The following is a 24,484-nucleotide window of genomic DNA, read 5'->3' on the forward strand; positions in this document are numbered from 1 at the left end:
TTTGATGACTTGAGAATCAGCTTGGCCTGAACTATGTGCACAGATTTGTTTAACTTAAGCTAAACACTAAATCAGTTTAGTAATTCAGGAATTCAAGCCTTTCGCTGAGCCAGCAACCCTCCCTTAACAGAATAACTCCCCCCCTTTTTTTTTTCTTGATGTTTTGAATCATTTCAAAATTAAAAGCCTCATGTATGTTTGCTCATTTTCTGGGGAGGTTCCATTTTATACAGTTACATGCTATCAACAATACTACAACAGTAATTGTTACAATAGTTACAGTTTGTAAGAGATTAGCTAGCTACCCAGTTGCTGACCACCTGCCTAATTCTTGAAGCAGCTTGTTAAGCTAGCTTCCTTTTGCTGTTTGCCATAATCTTCAACTGGCCTTTGCATCTCATTAAGTTGCTTCTGGCGATCCCCAGTAACATTTGGGGTATGTAAGCAACAGTGTTCATTGTCTAATTTAAGTACCCATATACTCCATGTTCTTTAGCTAGTAGTAAATGTAATGCCATCCGTTTCTGTAAAGTACTTTTGGTATTTGCTTGTACTTGTTCTTCTATCAGTTTGAATCCTCTTTCAGTTCCTTTAGCTAGTGTTTCAACTTCCCATGTTAAATTTTCTAGCAAGTATCTATTCTCTAGTGCCAGATAAAATAAAGCTCTGAAGTCCTCAATTCACTGGTACTGAGCTGGAGAGTCCATTCCATGGCTCTTCTGCATTTTGAGCTCTTTTAATTTTCCCCCGATATTTAGATTTGATTGGTTTCTGTCTCCATGTGGGGTATAAGGTCAGTAAATCTAGGGTTACTGGTAGAGTTAGCTGTGATGCTAGTTAGATTTCTCATTGTTCTGAAACCTTGCACCAGTTTTATAATCAAATTTTCCTGTATTTCACTGAGGCTTGTTCTGGTCAATAAAAGGATGAACAAAAACTTCTTTGTAACTACTTAAATGAAAATCACTGTACCATGCTACAAATGCCTATGCCTATTGATTTAACAGCTTATATATAATTTTCTGTTGTCCCATTTAACCTTATTCATTAATCCTGTTTATTTTAGGTTTGAGAGGGACCAGCTGCTCAGCTGTCTATGATGAAGGGGCTCATTTATTTCTTGAATAATGTATCCAGGGTCCTTTGCCCCAAACTTTGACTGCTGTATAGGTTGTTAAAAGGATGTGATATGGTCCTTTCCACTTTTCCATCAGAGGTCCTGCATTCCAGAACTTGATATACACCCAGTGACCAGGCTGGAAAGGATGAGTTGGTGTATCGCATTCCAAGGGTCTACTCATTGTCACATACTTCTGAAGTTCCTGCAAAACACTCCCTAAAGATACTACATGTGTTTTCAAATTTAATTACCCCGTTATATGTGTTTCACAAGGTATATGTGAAGCCTGACAGGGCCATCCATACAACAGTTCCTATGGGCTCAAATTACCCTTCCCTTGAGGCTAGGTTCTCGTTCTTAATAGTGCCAGAAGTAATGTCTGAAGCCAGCTCATAGATGCTTCCCAACAAATTTTTCCTAGCTGTTGTTTAAGAGTGTAGCTCATTCACTCCACTTTACCACTGGATTGTGGCCTTTATGGAGTGTGGTAATCCCAGGTTATGAACAAAATTTTACTCAACTGTTTTACGATTCTGGCGATAAAATGGGACCCATTATCTGATGAAATTCCTAAAGGTACACCAAACCAGAGAATAATTTCCTTTAACAGGATTTTGGCTACCTCCCTTGCCTTGTTGGTTCAACAAGGGAAATCTTCAGGCCATCCAGTGAAGGTATCGACCCAAACCAAAATATGTCAATATCCTTCTTTTCTGGGTAACTCAGTGAAATCTTTTTGCCAATAATTTCCAGGAGAATTTCCTACTTTAGTCACTTAAATGATCAACTTAGTAGTAGTATTTGGATGTTTTTAAGACATATTTCACCCCTCCCTGTAATAGATCTGATAATCTCTGTCATGGCCCTACTTATAATTGTCTTCTGCAGGTGTTCACTAAATTTTCCGTTCCCCAATGCACTTTATTATGCTCCTTCTGGGCTATCTCTCTCATTACTACAGGTGGAACAATTACTTGTCCTGTGGGTGTAACTGCCCATCCCTCTACCCATTCTTTGGCCTGCAACTTAGTTATTAACTTATTATCCTCTTTATCATACTTTGGTGGTGCTTCTGGCAGGACTATTTCCTTTTCAGGTAATAGAGTTAGGATACCTTTTTCTTCAGCCTTCTTTGTAGCCATGTCTGCTAACTGATTTCCAGATTCCAGAGTGGTTTTACATGCTTGATGTGCTTTGCAATGCATAATTGTGACTGCTGCTGGTTTTTGAATGCTCTTTAATAATTCCTGGATCTGAGGCACATGTTTGATCACAGTTCCTTGAGCAGATAATAGTCTTCTCTTTTCAAATGGCTCCATGTGCCTGAACCACTCCAAAGGCATACTTTGAATCTGTCCATATGTTGGCTCACTTCCACTTGGCTCAGGTCCAGTGCCCTCATAAAGGCAATCAGTTCGGCTTCCTGAGTAGAAACCTTTGGAGGTAAAGCTTGTGATTTTATTACCTTGTCGATGGTAGTTACAGCATATCCAGATAACTGTTTTCCCTCTCAAATGTAGCTGCTGCCATCATTACACAGTTCCCAATCTTCGTTCTTCTGACAGAGTATCCTTGAGATCTAGTCACCTGGAGCAGACTTCCTCAATAGTCTGCGTTAGTGTTCTGGGGCTCCTACCTGGTCAGCCAAAACAAACACAGAAGGGTTAATAACTGAAGTAATTTTAAGACATACATCATCTTTTTCTATTAATATCACTTGATACTTTAACATTCTGCTAGGGGCCGAGCAATGTCCTCCTTTTTGTTCTAATACTGTGAATTACCATGTGTGGTGCATGTACAGTTATCTTCTGCTCCATGGTGAATTTACAGGCCTCCTAAATCAGTAGCACAGTTGCTGCTACTGCTATAAGGCATCCAGGCCATCCTGAGCTCACATTATCCATCTGGAGAAGTAAGCTACAGCTCACTGCTGAGGCCCTAAAAATTGTGCCAGAACTCCTAAGGCAATACTTTTTCTCTCATGGGTAAAAAGTCTGTTAAATCAGGTAATCCCAGCATGGGGGGCATCCATCAGAGCTCACTTCAGCTGCTTGAAAACAGCTTTGCACTCTTCTGTCCAGTCAGTATACCCATTGTAGGAAATTTTCAGTAGCTCATACAGAGGTTTCACAAATAATCCATAATTGGCTATCCAGAGCTGACACTGTCCAACCATTCTGAGAAATGCTTGTAGTTCCTTGAGAGTTTTAGGCTCTGGGAGGCAGCAGATAGCCCCTTTCCATTCAGATCCCAATTTTCTCTGGCCATTCAGGATTTCAGACCCCAAATATGTAACTGATTCCTGGATAATCTGAGCCTTTTCCTTTGATACTTGATATCCACTAATTCCCAAGAAATTAAGAAGGCTTATAGTCATGGAAAGACACAGTTCCCTAGTCTCTGCTTTAATGAGAATATCATCCACATATTGTAGTACTGTTCTCTGATCATTTTCTTTCTCCAAATTTCTAAGTCCTTTGCCAACTGATTTCCAAAGATGATTGGGATATTTTTAAAGCCTTGTGGTAAAACCGTCTAAGTGTATTGCAGTTTCCTTCTTGTTTCTGTGTTTTCCCATTCAAAAACAAAAAGCTCCTAATTTTCAGTGTCCAGGGGAATACAGAAAAAGGCATCCTTTAAATGTAAAACTGTAAACCATCTCTGCACCCCTGTAAGGGTTATTAATAATGTGTATGGATTTGCTACTACAGGATAAATATCTTGAGTTATTTGATTTATTGCTTTTTAATCCTGCGCCAATCAGTATTTACCGTTGGTCTTTTTGGCTGGTAAAATAATTGTATTTCAACTCATACTCCACCAACAATTTGCATTTCAAGAATTTCAGAATTATTGGTATCAACCCATTCCTAGCTTCCAGCTTTAGGAGATACTGTTTAATTCCTACAAGGGATGATCCAGGCTTTAAGTCAGTCGTTACTGATTTTGTCCTTTTGGATTTTTCTGGGACCTTTCCAGACCATACAATAGGAATCACAGCATCTTTGACCTCTGAGCGTATCTTTATCCTTTCTGGGGATATACCCTGTAATAACAAAGCTGCTGCCTTGAGATACTTAGTTTCTGGAATTAAAATTTCTGTTTCTCCATTTTTAAATTGGATTTGTGCTTCCAGTTTTTTGAGTAGATCTCTCCCTAATAATGGTTTTGGAGAATTCAGCAAATATAAAAACTGATGAGTACCCCTCCGTTTTCCCAGCTTCATTGTTAAAGGGTTAAAAAATGGTGGTTTCATGCATGCTTTCACACCAACAATGCTTATATTCTTGTTGCTCAGCTCCCCCTCTAGAGTGTTCAGAACAGAGTAAGTAGCTCCAGTATCTACCAAAACCTCAACTTTTTTGTTTCTCAGCTTCACTTTAACCAAGGGTTCTGCTGGGAAAAACTCCTCCAGTTCCCCTCATTCCTTGCTTACTGGAAGCAAGGGTGTGGGGAAGGGGGTCTGATTCTTAATTGGACACTCTTGTTTCCAGAGTCCATCTCTTTTGCAGATAATCAATTTGCACATTGATTATCGCCTAGCTGAGGCCTGGGCCAGAGACCCCCCCTCTCAGGGGTCTGCCTTGTCCTTGGCCCCTTCCCCTGATCCTAGTATTTTCCTGTATGTCATGGTTTAACCCCAGCCAGCAACCAAGCAACATGCAGATGCTTGCTCATGCCCCGCCACATGGAGGGGTGAGGAGGAGAATCGAAAAGGAATGTAAAACTCGAGGGCTGAGATAATAACAATTTAATAATTTAAACAGAATAAAAAGGTAATAACAATTATAACGGAAAGGTGGGGAAAAGGATAAAATCCAAAGGAAAAGGGAGAAAGGAAAACAAGTGATGCACAGTACAACTGTTCACCACCTGCTGATCAATGCCTAGCCAGTCCCTGAGCAACGATACCCCCCAACCCCCAGGTAACCCTCCCAAGTTTCTGTACCAAGCATGATGCCTTATGGTATGGAATACTTCTTTGGCTGGCTCAGGTCAGCTGACCTGGCTGTGTCCCCTCCCATCTTTTGTGCCCCTCCAGCCCTCTGGCAGCTGGCAAGGCCCAAGAAACCAAAAAATCCTTGACTTAGTTGTTGCTGGGTAATGTTTATACTAAAAACATCAGTGCATTATCAGCATTGTTCTCATATAGCCATCATAGCCAAAACACAGCACTGTACTAGCTACTAAGAAGGAAGTTAACTCCATCCCAGCTAAAAACAGGACACTGTAATACCACCACCAGTCTACTATTTACTTTTTCCTTTTGACCGTCTCTATTTCCATATGTAATCCAAGCAACATAAAACAACTTTCCTGAATCTCAAGCATTATGTTGTTGTAATTTTTGTAATTTTCTTCTAATAGCATCTGAGGACTGCCCCACAAATAGAGTGGCTAATTCATTTTGTCCCTCTTGTGAGTCAGAGTCAATATTTGTATATTTGTGGGCTACCTCCTTCATTCTCTTCAGGAAATCTGTGGAGAACTTTTTTTCTATCTCACCTATCCTCATACAATTTAGGCATGTTTTATTGCCTTAGGCATAGCATTTCAAATTCCAAAGAAAATCCATTTCTGATACTGAGTCAAAAATTGTTTAGGTCCATTAATATTTAGGTCCCGGTTTGGATCAACAGAGGGAAAGTGATGCTCCACAGTTCCTTGTAAAGTTCCTGAATTAACTTGAGCTTCCACATATCGTCTAGCTGCTCAATGTATCATCTCCTCCTCAGTACTATCAAACAAAACCTGTATTACCACCTCTATATCCTTCCAGTCTGGATCCTGTGTTTTAACCATTATTTCAAAAGCACTAGCCACCTTCTCAGGATGGTCCCTGTAATTTCCAGTGGCTACTTTCCAGTTATTAAAGTCTGTTATTGAAAATGCAACCCTTACTGTAATGGGTCCTTCATTTCCCACAGCCTGGCAGAGGAGAGCCTTTATAACAGGCGTCCTCAAACTGTTTAACCAGGGGGCCAGCGCGCGGATGCAGTGGCAGGCAGTCATCTGCGGCTGCTTGGTTTCCCCCCCAACCCCCGGCGGGGGGGGCGGGGGGGGGTCTGTAAATACCAGGGGCCGGATTGAGGACCCTGGGGGGCCGTATGCAGCCCGTGGGCTGTAGTTTGAGGATCCCTGGTTTATAACTTCCCCTTGTTTGGCCCATGTCCAACCTGCTATTAGGCTAATCCCTTCTGCCCACTAAATTGCTCTCCCTGTTCACAGCTACTTTCCCTGCCACCAACATCATCAGCCTGCGACCACTTTCACTTACCCTGCTCACAGCGCTGTCATCATCAGAACTCTCTCCCAGTCTCTGCTGGAGAGCAACGATTAACTCTAAATCATCTTCTTTCTTTTGTTCATATATTTTTAAGCATCTCCTATACTACAAGCAGAGCAGCACCTTTTCAAAGCCTGTTCTTACCTTTTTTCCAAAGCCAAGACAAAGGGATCACTGGGAGGTAAATTTATACCGGACTCTTTTTGCCATTCGGGGTGGTTCTTTCAAGTGAAAAGCGTATCAGCATGGAAAACCTTGTCCCATTTTTTTTTCTTGCCTTAAAAGCAGCATGGTCTGTAACATTGCATTATAATTCAAAGTGTTGATCACTGACCATTTTTCCCCATCATCTAGTTTATACAACAGCCACCACTGATTATAGAATTTAACTAGGTTGCTTTGAGTTACATTTCCCCAAGAACCACCCCCTATTTGTTCCCAGTGTACCAAAATACATCCCAACAGAGATTTCTTTAAAATACACCCTTTAGACTGACCAGTGCCCATTTTCTTCTAGCGCACTTAAAATTTTATAACAATATACATGTGTATAAATATGTTCAAATATTCAGAGTGCACTACACCAGACAGAAAAAAATATGTATCTACTTGAGTATGTCAGGCAGAAATTTACTAGAGATTGTTTCCAGGAGAGCCCTCAATAACCCAAACCAGCAGGGCTTTCACCTTGACGTATGGGCAGGTATCCCAGACCAGAAAAAATGCCTTACGTCTTACCAGGGGCACTTTGCTTTGGAGCTTCTGGTCTGGGGATTGAAGGTCTTCCCCAAGAATCCCTTGGTGCCAGCTGGAATTCCTGTGATCCCGCAGATCTGCCAACACTCAATAGCAGTGTCCATTTGGGTTGCCAGAAAATGATACCATGTTCTCAGTGCTGTAATAAAGAATGCCTGCCTTCTAAAACTTCAAATCAAGTCATAGATGGTTTTTCTCTGTGGCTGACTTTACGATATCACAGCGTTGGGGACCACAAATCAGTCTGATTTGTGGTACAGAGGCCTGTAGCAGCTCCTTGTGATACGTAGGTTTTGAAACTTTGCGTGGAATCAGTCATGGAAATTTTGAAGGTCAACAATAATAAAATCATTATGATCACATAAACATTTTGGGGGGATTTTTTTGCTATGTACTTAGAGATTTATTTCATATGATGTTTTCATGTTGATGGGTTATATTATTGTGACAGGACGCGGGAGATAGGACTTTTTATTCTGCCCTAAGACCACTTCCAAATTTGCAAAGGTTATATCTCTCCCCCCCCAACCCCACTTTCCCCTCAACCCCCCTTTTTTTTTAAACTGATTCAGGCCTTCTTAGTTCTGCTGCTGAGCTTTTTTGCCATGATGAAAATTACCTGTTCAGGCTTTTTTTTTTGTTGTCTCCTTGACAGTTTTTGGTCTGAGGGAAGAAGTAGTATATTGCATCTTAAGACTGCTTAGTTTCTTTATTAACCCTCTGTGGGGAATTTAACCAGGAGCATTTCGGAAGTCTTAAAATTATGTGAACTAGTTTTATGTTATGGAGACATTCCAAGTCTCATAAGATAATGATGATTTTCCTTTGCAAAAACTATGGTCATTAGACCTTCTCAGATCCAGATTTTCTCGTGTTCTGTTTGTAATTACTGATGCAACAGATTTGCCAGGAAGGCTCAGTAGTATTGTTACCTTTCAGTTCTCTACCATACTTCCAGTGTTCAGTGAGATTTTCTTAACCACTCTGCTACAAAATAGTTGAATTTGCAGATAGTAGTTGACTGTTTCACTTCTTTTAAATCATTTGCGTTTTCCACATAATTTTCTCTGATGCTGTCTTTTTCTGAAAATGAATAAAAGGTTGAGTTAGGAATTTGTGCATCATTAAGAAGGCAGAAGTGTTTATTTCTTCTTTAGAACTTTTATCATTTTTTATGTCACTTTTGGATCTCTAAGTATTTGGTGGGCTTAGTGATCCATTTAAGTATTTTTAAAGGTTTCTTGCGTCTTGTGTCTCTAAGAAATTCCTGGTTGTTTTGTTTGGTTGTTTTTTTTACCTTAAAAATAGAAATTTCCCTTTGGGTGCCATTTTACCCCTTCCACTTTTACCTTCCTTCTCAGTTGCTGTTGTTGTTCATGTCTCTCTTTATTTATTTAACTAAGATTAAATTTCTGAACGTGTATGTGTTTCTGTCTGACCTAACAGTTTCTCAAACTTTTCAATTTTACTTGGGTTGATTTTTTTTTCTCTTGGCTGTCCTGGTGCCCTCTATGCTTCATTGCTTGCATATCTTTCAGGTTCTTTGGGGTTTTTTTCTAGTAATCTCCAGAACATTTAATTTGTCAATCAGAAAGATCCAGAATTCAAATTGTCATAAGGATAAATAGATCAGGGCATTTATTGGAAGGCAGTGTGAAAGTAACTGTCTTAAGAACTTTGTGGATACATGGAAGAAAAGTGAGACTTTGTAGATATGAGATTCTCTTATTTTTTCTTTATTAGAGTTGACCAAAAATAAAAAATACCGTTGCAGATAATCAAAGCTGTTCCAAAAATTTAGAACTTTGTGATTCAATTTTAAAAAGCATTATTAATATCTTCAGAATTTTCTATAGTAATTTAGTTAGCTGATATTACTGGATGACTGCTATCTAGAAATACAGGGGAGTTAACACTTTGGATTCAGAGGGATTGCTCTGTTACATATTTGATCTGAAGTAGCAGGTATGATTCTGTAACCTGTTAATAATTATTATAGATCTAAATGGTAACTATTTGCTTGTTAATAGGCTGAATGGTTATCAGAAATAATCGACAAAGACTCAGGTTGTCCTGTAAATGCGAAGACAGAAATCGTGGATGAATGTGAAAGTATCTGGACACAGTTGGAAGAGGTATGCAAATCACAAGGGATAGACTAAGTTTGTTGTAAACTTTCCTCATCATTTTTTTGTTCATCTCCTCATCCTTCGCTGTATGCTTATCTCACCCCCTCCAAAGAAACTGCTGTGACAAAACAAGAAGATGGAGAAAAAAAAGAAAAGTTTAGCAGAAAGGCCAAAGTTAGAAATGTTGGCAAGGGTGAAGAATGCTTTGCAGTATCCAGGTTTGTTTATAGTATGTTGATGTTATATACTCCTATTCTGTTTAACTAAATCATGTTGAAACTAGGGAAAACCTAAACCATTTCTTGTGTTCTGGTAGTACGAGCACGCTGAGACTCAGTCCTTTTCTCTTTAGCCTTATGCAAGGTGGGATTCAGCTGCTATTCAGAAGTACTTCAGATATTTAAAGGAGAGAGAATGGGAGGAGAAAGAGGCTGGGAAGGATGATGATGTTAGCATATTCTCATACAAACTGACAGTTACAGCCTCAAAATAAATTTTTATCTTTATCAATATATGGTCCAGTATACTAATAATAACACTTTAGAGGGAGTTACTTTTATTTAAAGAAATTGCAGGAGGGAAACTTCTAACAGTTCTGAGGGAATGCTACGCACCATGTAAGGTTCTTCTGAGTCTGATAAAAAATCATGTTCTAAATTATTTTTTGTCTTAATTGCTTCACTCCATTTTATGTGGTATTTATATACTATTTGCTTGAGTTCTGAGCTGTAGATCCAAATCATTAAAAGTATCAGAAACTGAAGTAAAAATACTTCCAAACTTAAAGTAGGATGAAGTATAGACAAACCACAGTGCACTAATTTTACAGAATGTGATTTAAAAAGACTAGTGTGGTATTTTTTTTTTGTTGTTATGTGTGAACTTATCTTAATACTGAACAAGTGTCAGGGAAACCTGTGTCTAGGTTTCTGAAATACTGTAATAAGTTATCAATAGAAGTTTTGTTTGGCACCATTTCAGAGGTTGCTCTTTTTGAAATGTTCGAGTTAGTAAGGAAGTTAGAACGATTATTATTTTTAATTTAATTGAAGACCTCTCATATCTTGTATCTCATTCCCAGCATTCCCAAAGCAGTGTAGGAAGAATGTGTATTATTTTTAAAAGCTGATAAAAACGTAAGATTTTTGTTACTTTGATTATTGCATCCTGGATGCATCCATGTTTCAGCAAGAAGGTTAAACAACTAATAGTCACCGAAGTACCTCCTAGGTTATGTGGTTTCTGATGTTATGTTCCAATGATTGTGTGTCAGCATTAGCAGTTTTTATTGGAGAAATACTATGTTGTGTTTTGGTTCCAAAACATGAACAACAAGGTTTCCAAAGTACTGCTTAGTAGTTTAAATAGGGTATACCCTGCCCTGTCTTGAGGGAGGTTACATGGCTGACACTTAGAAAACAAGAAGGAGCATGTCTCAGGCTTGAGCCTTGGATTTCTGTGGTGGCCTGAATTTCAGACTTGATATACATCCCATTGCAGTCATGGCAGCTGATGTAGTGCACTTCTGAGAATCAGACCATTTCTGAAGTGTACAGATCATTGCCCTAAATGACGTAAAACTAAAAATGTGTGTTATAATGTGATTGCTCTGTTTGGAGAACCAGAATGGTAGCAGGAAGTACGTTAACTTCTCAGCAGCTTCCCTATTCAGCCTTGTCTTTGATACTCTTCCTAGTTTCTCACATTCATCTGTTCAGTGGGTAATCCCATATCAACTTTTCCCTCATAGCTTGCCTTTTTCCTCAAATCATACATCTTTTGTTAGCTGCTACTTTTCTACTTTTCAGTTAATTGAAGCTCTACTTTTTTTCCTGTGGTATGATTTCAAAATATTTCTTAATTTGCTGGGTCAGGCTCTGAGGAATGTGGTAGGAGCCAAGTCAAAACTCTTATTCCTATGTTAAGCAACTTTTGTTGGAATTTTTAAAAATCATGTTTCTTTTACAAAAGGGAGGTAAACATTGCGTTTTGTTTGTTTTCTACCAAGTGTCAGAGGAAGCTAATGCTTCGAAGAAAAGAAACACTGAAAAAATCAGATACCAGGGTAAGACCGTATTTTATTTTTTTATTCTCCACAAAACAGTTTTCTGTCAAGATATGGTGTGTTACTAAAAGAAGGGAAACTATGTTGTCTCCACTTACTTTCTAAAGCTGACAGCTTTACTCTTACTAACTTTGAAGAGGTATTCTGAAGTGCATGTCTAGTGAATACTGAAAAGTTACATTTGTGTATAGCATAAAGCTTACATGCAGTCCTGCCACACAGCTGGTGAATGACTAACAAAGGCAGTAAAATGGAGGGGTATGTAACTTCGATACGCATTTGAACTATTTCCTAATTTGTGCATGTGTAATTTGTGAAACTATGTGGATCCCTTTAGTTTTACTTTGGAACTTTGTATTCGTAAGTTAGAGTTGCTCCCCCTTGGTGGATATCATTAGGAAACGGATGTGCTTGAATTATAAATGAACTGAGTGAATGCCAAGTTCATGAACATGAGCTTGTGTATCCCTCAGCTTTTGAGGAACGTCTGAAGAGGCAATGCTAGCTTACTGTTTAGTTGTTTGTAAATTCTAAATAAGAACCTTTACAATTAAAGTTCTAAATGAAGACCCCAAATTTGGAAAGTATAAGGAGTTAAACATTGGGCTGGTTAGGTGAAATATGTAGGTTCATATTTCTTCAGAGATCTTGAATACATTCTGATGTTTAATTACTGTATATCATTTAATCAGAATAAATAAAAGTAGGTGCATATTTGAATGCATAAAATACAATCTTTCTCTCCTTTTAGGACTGAATAAAATCCTATATGTAGAAATAAATTTTATATAATTTTCATTTGATGTAAACTGAAGGTTTTGTTTGTTTGCAGCTTTACTGAAGCACATCATAACATTTTAATTTAATGCTTAAACTTCTGAGATGAGCTTTTCTTGATAACTGTCATAGCAAGACATGGAGTTGAATGGACTTGCAAAAATGTAGATTAAATTAAGATTGTACTTCATGACAGAAAATAGGGAGGAGAGAAAAAGGGTTATGTTGTATCCCTCTGTCAGCAATTTTTATGGGATCTTACTGCAGCCCAAACATAAGCACTTTCCGACCCAGGAAGCTACAGACCTGTTAGTCTAACCTCAGTACCAGGAAAAATTATGGAGAAGATCATACTAGGTGCTATTAAAAGGCATTTAAAGATCAATGCAATCAGCATGCACAGTCAGCATGAGTTCACAGTGGGAAAGTCCTGTTTAACTAGTTTGACATCCTTCTATGGTAAAGTTACCCACCTAGTGAATGAAGGGAAGGCAGCGGATATAGTTTCTCTGTTATTTTGGGAAGGTTGTTGAGAGTGCCCCTCACAGCATCCTTCTGGACAAGTTGTCTAACTGAGATGAGTAGGTATACGGTGTGCTGGGCAAAGAACTGGCTGAATGGCAGGGCTCAAAGGATTGTATGAATGTGGCTACATCTTACTGGTGAGTTCCTCAGGGCTCAATTCTAGGGCCAGTTTGGTATTTTTATCAACAATCTGGCTTCAAGAGTTGAATGCACCATTGCCAAGTTTGATGGTACCACACTGGGAGGTGGTGTTGACTTGAGAGGCAAGAGGCCTTGCAGAGGGATGCAGGCAGACTGGAGCACCGGGCAGTCATCAGTGGCATGGCTTTTAACGAGAGCAGATGCCAGACTCCGCAGCCAGGATGGAGGAACGCCCGGCACAAGTACGAGCTATGAGCTACGAGCGGGGGCGAGTGGCTGGAGAGCAGCCCCGCAGGGCGGGCCCCGGGGTGCTGGCTGAAGCAGCTCAGCGGGAGGCAGCACGGGGCCCTGGCAGCCAGGGGGGCAAACCCCATCCTGGGGGCACCAAACACAGCGGCACCGGCCGGTCAGGAGAGGTGACTGTGCTGCTGTATTCAGCGCTGCTGTGGCCTCCCCTTGAGCACCCTGTGCAGTTCTGGGCCCGCTGGTTCAAGCAGCACGTGAAGGTCTTTGAATGCGTCCAGGGGAGAGCGGCAAGGCTGCTGGAAGGCACATCGTGTGAGGAGCAGCTGGGAGCTCAGCATTTGTCTGGGTTGCAGAAAGGGAGGCCAAGGGGTGACCTCGTGGCTTCTCCAGCTTCCTGAGGGGGAGAAGTGGGGAGGGAGGTGCTGAGCTCTTCCTTCTGGTATCCAGTGATAGGGTGTGCTGGAGTAGTTCAAACCTGCACTGGGGAGGTTTGAACTGGACTTGAGGAAGCATTGCTTTACTGAGAGGGTGATTAAACACTCAAACAGGTTTCCTAGAGAGGTTGTCAATGCCCCAAGCCTATAAGTATTCATGAGGTGTTTGAATAACGCCCTCAATAATATGCTTTAACTTTTGGTCAGCCCTGAAGTGGTCAGGAAGTTGGACTTGATGATAGTTGTAGGTCCCTTCCAGCTGGAACTCTTCTATTTTCATTGTAATTGGCAAAGAAGCAATAGTTTTCTTCCTTGCTGTTGACCTTGTCACTAACATTCATTTCTTAATCATCTCGAGACTGTAATCTCACATGTGCTCTTTGTGGTTTTATCCTTCAAGTTTGATGACTGATTCTGGTCATCAAAGTAATGGATTGCTTACTGAGCAGCATATTTTGCTAGGAATGCATATAGGGCATAAGAGAGACATCTGATGTACATACTTGTTTTATGTGTCTGAAAAGATGGTCCTCAGTTTGGTGTTGCTGAATAGTAGTGTTAACTTTTTGTCCAGTTACTGGAATATCCAGAATGTTTCATACACCCTTTTTTATCAAGTTTAAAGGAACAAAGAATAAGCTGATGGTACTATCAAGAGTAGTGCTCCATTATGAAAGAGGTGATGCTACCTGATCTAGAAAATAAGAAATGTTTGGTTTACGATTGTTTCTTTTAGTTTGGGTTTGTTTTCCTTTATTTTAAAAGGTTGTCTCTTGAAGATGCACTTTACAAAGTTGAGTAGTGAAAAGCTAAGTTTAAGTTGTCAATTTTTCAAATTTTTATTATAAGAACTTGGCTGATGATTTTAGCATATTTTTCTCTTTTAGCTGATGAAAAAACAAATGCAATCTGCAGTGCTTTTTATGGAATGGTTGAACGTATCAGCATAACCTTTTACATTTTAAATGTATGCTTAATTTCTTATCAGATTACTTGTAATGTGATATCTATATGTAATTTACAATCTATTTGAAGAAAAACTATAGGTGTAGTACTCAGTTTCAGGAAGCAGAGTAGTAGTAATGAATATATTATTTCTCCAGAACATAGTAAGATATTAAAATAAGTACAATTTTTAGAATCTATGGTTGTTTAGTTTTGGATTTTTAATGTCTGAACTGGTGCCTTTTCTTATTGCTCTTATATTTTCAGTGATTACAGTGAGATAGAGCACTAGTTCTTAAGCATTTAGTTAAGTCCACAGATGTGGTTTTGCTGACAGTAGTAAAATCTTTTTTTTTTTTGGAAGCCAGTCCTTTGTTTAGTCATCACATGTCAAGCACAGTCCATTTAACCTTAAAAGTGTATAAACAATGCACCTAAGGAGGAGTTGGGGTGTGAAATATTTTCATTGCTGCTAGTGACTCATCTTCAGTTACGGTCATTGATATTACAGAGGAATTTGGGGGGGAAAAATGCCAACTCTGACTCCTCCTGATTTCCCATGTTTCAAAAAAAGAATAAAAATGTTTCTTGATCTCTGCAGGGGGCTTTTAAAGAAGGAATAAATGGTCTATTACAATAAATGCTCTTTTATTTTCTGCTGTATAAACTTAATAATTAAATTTCTATCTCATTTTACTCCAATGCAACTCAACATACTCTTAAGAGATGCTTCCATTCTTGTCCTGCAGCTTCCCTTGTTAAAGATGCTATTGACAAGTTTAACAGTGGAATGTAAACAGTGGCAAAAAAGAAGTCCTGAACGTAAGTAATTGCTTCCATGTAAGGTATACTCATATAAACTTTCATCTAGGCATATTAAACTGTGTGTATATGGAATCTCTGCTGATTGTATTTTCATACTGTAATTACTAAAAAGTTAAATACTTCCCACAGTAGAATGTACATTTAATTTCTGTATTCTCTTTGCACTTCATTTCTAAGTGAGCTTAAGAATTCAAAGTGAATTCTACTATGATGTAATCTTATGGTTCTGGACAAATAAATGCATGATTCCTATCACCATTCATCAGTCAATTATATGGAAAAACTACTGTTAGCAGATCTCCTAACAAAAGTTCCTTATGACGTTACTCTCCTTCTTCTTTCTGTGGTTGTTTCTTCTATCTTTCATTTGTATTTCCTTTTTAGGACAGAATGACTTTGGCAAATAATTTTATCTTCAGTTTGTCTTTCAAGAAACTGGTATTTTTTTCCTATAGAATCACACAGTCATTTAGTTTGGAAAAGACTTCTAAGATCATAGAGTCTAACTGTAAACCTAGCACTGCCAAATCCACCACTAAATCATGTCCCTGAGTGCCATATCTGCGCGTCTTTTAAATGCCTCCAGGGATGGTGACTCCACCACTTCCCTGGGCAGCCTGTTCTAATGTTTCAGTGGAGAAATTTTTCCTGCTATCCAGTCTAAACCTTCCCTGGTGCAACTTTTCCTCTTGTCCTTTGTGACCTTCTAGAGAGGATGTCCACTGCAGTAAAAATGAGACCCCCATCTCTGGCATCACATAGGTAAGAGCCTGAGTCGGCAGGCAGGAGCATCCCCACTCTCCCCAGGATGCCCAAGGAACATTCACACATCTGTCCAGCTTCTGGACTGTCATGGAAGGCCTCCAAAGATTTACGTTAGGCTTTGTGGAAATTACTATTTAAGAGACTTTTAGTCACATAACAATTGCACACCAACATTCATCAAGCATCTGGCTTCCACTGACATCTGCAGGAGCTGCAGCATTAAATGTCCTTTGTTAGCACAGGTGACCTCTGCTTACAGCTTTTGCGGATTTGATGATTTTCCTACACAATGTGCTTGCTACATATTTTTTGATAATTCTGGGGTAAAACCACTTCTTTTTTCAAGGTGAGGTTGAGTAGTATATAAAGCCTCTCCAAAGGAGGCTTTCAGGATTGTTCAGGATGTTTTCCAGTTTGGTTATTTTAGTTTTCCATCTCAGTGAGGACTAAAATCTCTTGCATTTCTGGAGGAAACAATTGACAAATCAGGGTGCCATCTGTGGGCTGAAGCAGTGCTTGCTCCATAAAACTTTAATCAGTCTTGGACAAATTACATGACATATAGATGGAGCAACATAAATACTGTTTCCGAATACTAATATTAACATACTACGAAGACTTAGAAACTGGGGTTTACCATTCTTTTTCCACTGGGAGAACAGTCTATCTGTACCTAACTCCTAATATTCACAAGCGGAGGGAATCATGCAGTACTTTTTTCCTGATTTCTGATTTTTCAGCAAACTTAGTATCTGGTAGACTAAGACCTGTACCACACAGAGTAAAGACCAAAGAGGGGCACTAACAAGAGGAAGGAACTAGGAAGCATCATCTAGTTTTGTCTTCCTTCTAGTGGTACTGTTTATGCAGTGCTAAACTAACTCCTATTAATTCATTATGAAAACAAGCAAGTATTTGCAAGTATTGCTAATAAACTCACAGTAATTTACCCAGACATGTTTTCAATCGTACCTCCTTTAGTGTTGGGGGTTTTTTTATTAATACTTCACAAAAGTGTGTTGTATTATGATAATACTAGCTGAAACTTTGAAGTAAACCTTTAGTGGTAAGTCCATTACACTGTAATAAAATACTAGTCTTGGATTTAACAGGGATCAGAGCTTTTGGGTTAAGGAAAGGTGGGAAAAGACACATCAGTTTATTTTAACACAGGAACACAGATCACTTATTGATCCCGAGAAGCACAAGCCACTGAAACAAGTGCTAGCTTTTGTATTTGTTAGGTGTTATCAGTCAGAAGGTATAAATTCCTCAGTTCTTCAAAATTCTTTTTATACGTAAGTATTAGTGCTGACTAGTGACTGATTTCACTCTGTTGCAAGGCTGATGTGGCCAGACACTGAAAATAAAACCATTCAGAATCTATGTGAGAGTAATCTGTTTTTTCAGATGTCCCATTTGGAGACTTCTGAAACAGTTCACACTACACTATCATAAGTATTCAAGTAGTACTCACTGTTATGTCTCCTGTCAAGGACCCATTAGCACCTTTCAACCCAGTAAAACTTACTAATTAATCTTAAAATGACTAATTTGAGTATTTTAATGTCAGGAGAGGCTTGGGGTTTTTATTGTTTACAAAATGATAGGAATGTGTTTTAGACAGCAAATGGTGATTTCCAGTATTTTGGCATTTGGTCAAATCAGAAAGCATTTTGAGATGAGCATTAAAGTCACTTCCAGCTTCTTTCAAAGTTCATGTACTTGCTGCATATGGTGACCAATTAATAGGAGCTGGCAAAAAAATGTCTTCTTATAAATAGAATTTTTTTGCCCTATTGGAATAAAATCATAGTTCATATGCTTTGTAAGCCTATCTCTAAGAATGGTCAACCTCAAATGCTTCTTACAGGTATGTAAACCAAAAATGTGACATTGAACGAATTTGGGAAATACTGATTTTTGGGTGCTTTTCATGAATAGTCTGCTGTCTTAAAGCAGATTATTTGAAATCGCCTACAGTTTTTATCTGGGTAAAATACCTGGAGATGTTAGGTTTCCTTACTAAAATATCTAATTATTTTAAACTTTAAGCTATTTGCTTAAAAATATTCTTGGGTCTTGACCTATTTTTACTGGCTTGCTGACTTGCTTTGCTCAACCATTCTTACTTGTTCCCAGGTGATAAGATTTATTATTAGAAATCTTAATTTTGTACTAGAGAAATGATCTGTGCATATTAAAATGCAAATAATATTTTGCAGCCAAAGGTTTGCCTTTTTGGCTACCTTTCTGAGGGAAGAAAAAAAGTTGCTGCTGAGAATTTGAACAGAGTTGCAGTGGCTGTGTGAAAATGAGGTGTATCTAAATAGGAATAACAGAAATACTAGTTTCATACAATTTATTAATAAGAGTATGAATGTTAGTCTGTCTTGTTACTTTGGTTTCTGCTTTTAGTAATGGCCAGTTCATTTCTTGTAAATGAGAGCCTGTCAGCATTTCAATTTTAAAACTTATTTTCAGAGGTTATAACTTGGCAGTCCTACATTTCTTTGGGCACAATGTTGGCAAATAGACTTGAATCCACAATGCAAATTTTATTTTTGAAAAGGTTTTATTTTAGTTTCTTGTTCTCTCAGTTTCCAGTATTATTTATGTAGCTCTAGAGCTGCTAAATCAGCTGAATTAAAACTTTCTAACAGTCATTTGGCTCATAAAAATAGAATTTAACTTTCACCTTTGCAAAATAAGGAAGTGGAAGCAACCATATTTTATACCATATGAAATAGTTGTGGTCCCTGCATAATTCCTATTTTTCTTTGCAAAATATCACTATTCTGCCAAACTCCTCTTATTTTAATAGAAATTCCTGTATAAACATGTGCATAGTAGTTGCTTTTACTTTCCTAGCATTTGGTAGCATTTTTCTTACTTGTATTCTGTATCACTAGGCAATTCTGTGTGACATTTGATTTTTGCAAGTGTAATGATGCATAACTGAAAAAGTTTTATCATGATTCATAACTGAAAAAGCTTTAACTGACAGTAGATTGAGCAATCTGTGTTCTTGACAGTAGCAGCTGCCATAAACAAATGTGTTGTCCTAGTGTCTTAGATCTGCGCTGTTCCTTCACTAAATTAGGGTTAGTGATTTCTTTCTGAGGAAGATGTGGCCTATTCTGACACTCACACAATATGAATATTGACTAGGAAGCACATCATCATGATTATATATCTAAAAGTCAAGACGTGCTACAAAGCAATAGTAGAAATAGGTAATTCCAGATAGTGAGGACTCACAATAATCACAGTGGGCGTGGCGGAGGAAAGAGTTGTATGGTTTTCTTCATATACACCAGTGAATGCAAATAAAAGCACACTAATTAATTTTATCATGTATGTAGGATATTCATGTCATTAAAGAAATCTTGCTCTTATAATAGCACAGACCATTGCGGTAGTACATCTTGCCCTCTCCTCTGGGCTACTCTGCTTTAAGCAACTTAACCTGAACACTTGTTCATGACACCACCTCCCATAGCTCTTAACCATAAGCTTAATTTGGGAACCCTCTATTCAAATTTTGTTTCAGGATTTAGAGACAGCAATTCTCTAAGTAAAAGGGGTTTTTTGTGACATGTAATTTAATGCATTTTTATATCAGTGGTTTTGCTGATTTTCATCTTGAAACAAATGCTGCTTTTAAAACTACTAATTTAATGCTTCTCAAAATTTGTGGAGATTAAAACAACAAAGTTACTTTATTAAAAAATAGTACTTTTATAAATTTATGAAATCAACTGTATTGTATTTAGGAGATATTTAATGCTGTTCTGAGACAGTTAAGGGGCTTCCTTTTTGTTAAAGGAAAAGCTATTATTGAAGTAATTGTTTTTAAGATCAGAGATTCAGAACCCAAGCTTGGGCAAAAAATGTTCCAATCATCCTAAGATTTATATCTGTTAGAGTAGCTTTCGTTTCTCCTGTTAATAGGTCCAAATGCTTCACTCTTTCAAAATTCATGTGTTTATGCAGATGCTGGAAGTTAACATGGAACTGAGAATTGATTGGAGTCCATTGAAGGCTGTTAAATCCAATAATTTGCTTTTTATTCAGAAGATCTGTGAGCCTTAAATCACTGCGTTTTGCAAGAGCATTCTGGGGAACATTACCACATCCCTGAATAGTACCGTAACTTAAGTACTGCTGTTGCTTAGGGTTGGAGTTAGGATGTTGGCCTTTTAGGGCCTTTCTTCTCCTTGCATGTAGCCATGCTTGTGAACACTAAGGATTGTTACATGCTTTTTAAGTTCTTTAAATATGATAGGTTTTCCAATCCTGATCAAGCATTTGGTGGGAGGCTGTTTAACAGGGAATTGGAAGACTGGAAGAATTTGATTGCCCACATTGGTAACGTTGATGGATACCACTGAAAAAAATCAGGCTTGCTTACTTTGAAGTATGACTGTACTTCACATTTCAGCATTATGTACCTATACTTACATACCTGAGCTAGTTCAGGTATAAAAAAGAATGCAGAAACATTAACACCACACTTATTTCAGTCTAATTTGACTTGCTGAAAAGTGACAATGGATTAGCCCAGCAGGACACCACAAAATGGTAAACTGCTGCTGACAGCCAAACTAGTTTTTCAGAGGATACACAAGTTTGTGTCTAGCTGACCGGCCTTTTGGTATACACAAGTCTGTATCATCCAATGTGAATAAACCAATTAATTTTATTTTTCAGTAATTTCTACTAATCCAGGTATGCTATCAGCATTAGGACAAAAAGAGGTAAGTCTTTTTGTTTGTTAAGAAGTAATACAATTATGTTGGAAAAAAAAAGTGTATACAGTTGTTGCATTTTCCTATGACTACTCATGTGGTGGACTACTGCTAAGATACTGGCATTGTTGTTCTAATGTTTTTCTTCCCTTGTATTATAACTACTAATATTTCCTGGTTGTAATGAATGATCTTCTAAACAGAAAGTTTTATATATTGCATTTCATACTTCATATGAAATAATCTAACATTATGTGTTACAGAGAAGAGTCAGTATTCTTACATCTAGAGTTCTGTGGTTATAATTTGAAAATAATTTGTTGAGTTCTTCCTAGCTTTGGAAGAAATAGCAAATCAAGAATGTCTTAGGGTAAGACATTCTTGAATATAGTGTAAGACATTACATTGATGTCTTAGACTATGTTGATTGGACTTTGGTATGCAACATGACCTGAGAATATTCCTGTGGCTATGGCTTTTCTTCGTCCTAGCAGCTTTCCTCCCTGTATTACCACTCACAACAGGGAACTCAACTGCTGTTAAGAGTCACTATTAACAAGTTGTTTGGTTATACACTTTCATTTGACTGTATTGGTATGGCATGTTTGATCTGATATCCCATTTTGTGGCCTATTTTGTTGAGATTTTTTTGTTTCAGGTGTTGCATATATAAAGCATATTTGCTTATACAGAATATATTTTCACAATTTTTATTTCTTTGAGCTAATTCTCATTATATATATATATGATATCAAATTAAAAATTCTCATCGTTTGTATGGGAGGAGACAGAATGCATCCAGATCATAGGTTTATATTAAAAAAACAAACTCTTAGAAGTACTACATTGTAGAACATAATGCAGTAATGAAACATCCAGTCCACTGAGAGTCCACTGTTCTCAATCTTCAGCAGCACGTAGAGCTTCTGGCTGCCGTAGCTCTATTTCTCCCTCTTTTCTCTCCCAAATATATCCATATTGCTGAGAACCATTTAATTCATGGATGCAGTTAGTCTTTGCAGCATCTTTATTTTCTGAGTGCTATACATTTTAAGTTGGTGCAGTTAGCATGGATTCATTGTTGCAAGCAGCTGCAATGATTTAAACAACACAGCTCTGGTGCTGCTGCTGTTTTTTTCCTCAGTCTTTCATTATGTGCACAGTTCATGTGTGCACTCCATAATCTGCTTCAGGTACAATAATGTTGTTTTACAGAGTATTAGTACACTAATGAACAACTGGTGACAGTGACACTTGAAACAGCTCCAACTGGATTTAAAAATAGTGTGTCACTCTATAGCCATATTTCTTAAGAAGCTGCAGATAATTTTGGCCATTCTTACAAGATTTACAGATGTAACCTTACATAGAACAAATACTACAGACCGGGCTACCTGCAATCTGTAGGTTTATTTTTACTTTTTTATAGTTGCAGGCTGTAAAGGATAATCTTGAAATGGTGCTCGCGGCAGCTGAGTCAAAGAATAAACAACTGGAAGAAGATCTGAAAAGGTAATACAATAATTCGGATTTATGAGTGCTGTAAGCTTTTTTATGACACATTGGGGTTTTTTACTGTCCGGGAAAACTATTTAATTTGTGCCATTCCCTACTTTTCATGTTGCAAAGAGAACAGCAGTGGCATGAGGAACAGAACCAGTTAGTAGATTTTCTTACTAAAATGGAAGAAGAGACAAAAGCCCAAGCTGAACTTCCTCAAAAAAGGTATTTCTACAGTGTTGAGTTTTTATTTTAAAGAATTTAAATAAAGGTTTAAATAAATCAAGAGCAAATGAGCAAACAAACTCTTAGAACATACTTCTTCTTTTGTTAAATAACTCAATAATCAGTATTTGTAACACGGAAAATAATGCTATCTGCTTATATCCTGTGATTCAAGATGTTGAACTTACAACACTAGAAAATAACGGGGGGTTACTTAACTTTTGTATTATTTTATCAAAATTCATGTTCTATTGCTGTGGTTTTACTATTAGTTCGGATATTGATGAACTGCAAAATGAAATCTTGAAAGTAACGACCTTTAAGAACAAACTCTTGATTGCTCTGAGGGAATTCCTAGAAGAACATTTTCCCCTTCCAAAGGAAGGTGTAAGTGCTAAAAAGGTAAGATTTTCTTGATAACTATTACATTTTGAGTGTTTAATTTCCACTTAATTAGATGCAATATCTTTTTGAAGTCACAAGCACAGAATGTGCAGTTATATTTTTGGAACAAGTGTAGTTCTTACACCTGATCCTTAAGGTTTAATTGATACTTTTCAGGTTGGTTTTCTATTATTTAAGGCTGTTCTCAGCTCAGTATGTTCTTTTTTAGTGCATATATCCATTACTCAATGAGATATGTAGCAATGTATTGTGTTTCTTACTGAACTGCAAGCTGTGCCAAATTTAGAAATGGTGAGGGGTTCACTCCAAATCATTCCATTTTCTTTTTTACTGGACTAGGCAAGTGGATTCATATTTTCCTTGGCAAAGCAAATTTTAATTGTTTAACAATGTTTTTGGAACAATAATATGGACAAGTGTTTATAATTACAGTGTAGTTTGGAATGTTAACCATCAGTTTCTGATCAGGCAAACTGGGCCAAAAATTATCTTAAAACTTCAGGGAAAATCAACAGTCAGGGAGTATTTTGCATGATAAATTCAAAGTCTGCAGTAAAAATAAACCTCTTACCATTACTATTTGAAGGTTACAAAAAAAGCTACAAAAAAGATGGGGTGGATTTTTATTTCAGACACACTTAAGAATTCAGAAATAGAAAGTGATTTCTTTAATCCATTTCCCTATTATTTCAAACAATCACATAATGTGATTTCTTTAATATTATCATTTTGCTCCATTTTAAAACTAATTATTTTTGTAACTACTGTTTCTGTTGGGGTTTGTTTTAGTACCTCAGCACTCTGGTTAGAAAATGTTTCCGAACTTCCAGTCTAAATTTATTCAAGTCTGACTACAGATCCATGTATTTTTTATACCAGTATTGTTTATTCCTCCTGATATTTTTATAGAATTGAATTTTCTCAGCCTCTGTTATACTGTCAGAAATTCTTATACCCTCTCTTTCTTTGTTTTGCTAATTGAACTAGCTTTGCTAGTTCTTGTTCTTCTCCTGTAAGACATTTTTTTTCAATTCCCTGGATTATCCTAATAATACTCATTTTCTGTGTTTGGTTCCACTTGGATTCATCTGTTTTGGAACCTGGTAAAAATCAATATTATAAATAAAACTACTAGTTCACAGTCATTACAAAAACACTTAATGACACCAGTGACTTTCTTCCTGTTATTTCCAACTGATGAATCCTGAGCTTTTAATTAAAGAAAGTCTTGGTTTTGCACAGAAGTACATATTTTGTATATAAAAATACCAAATAGAGCCTTTCAAGGCATCATGTCCATTTTCAAAGTCTTATTTAACCATCTTTGAACAACTTACTCTATTATATCTTAGTTCTGCATATCGATGCTTTCCAGTTTCCTCCTGTTACTAAATATGATACATTTTGTTCCAACATTAAGAAATAAAAGCTTCAGGGATTTAATGAACAGTCACCTTTCAGTCAGCCTGATATGTCATCTCCCTATTGCTGGGAACCTGTGCTGGTGGTTCTTCATCTTACAATTGTTCTAGGACATGCCTCTTCAAACATTAATGACTTTCCCAGACACATTTTAAGTAATTGT

The 24,484-nt window shown here is 37.5% G+C and overlaps 1 protein-coding gene across 1 annotated transcript in view; it reads left to right on the forward strand.

Moving 5' to 3' along the window:
- Positions 1-24,484, forward strand: part of CENPK (centromere protein K) — a 32,586-nt gene that overhangs the window by 1,485 nt on the left and 6,617 nt on the right. Inside the window, exons 2-8 of the mRNA XM_055790692.1 lie at positions 9,197-9,301; positions 11,304-11,360; positions 15,178-15,250; positions 20,732-20,778; positions 22,199-22,281; positions 22,399-22,494; positions 22,767-22,896. Coding sequence (XP_055646667.1) covers positions 9,197-9,301; positions 11,304-11,360; positions 15,178-15,250; positions 20,732-20,778; positions 22,199-22,281; positions 22,399-22,494; positions 22,767-22,896 — 591 coding nt within the window. The remainder of the gene's footprint in view (positions 1-9,196; positions 9,302-11,303; positions 11,361-15,177; positions 15,251-20,731; positions 20,779-22,198; positions 22,282-22,398; positions 22,495-22,766; positions 22,897-24,484) is intronic.

This window comes from Falco peregrinus, chromosome Z (genome assembly GCF_023634155.1).
Source record: "Falco peregrinus isolate bFalPer1 chromosome Z, bFalPer1.pri, whole genome shotgun sequence".
NCBI classification, from domain to species: Eukaryota; Metazoa; Chordata; class Aves; order Falconiformes; family Falconidae; genus Falco; species Falco peregrinus.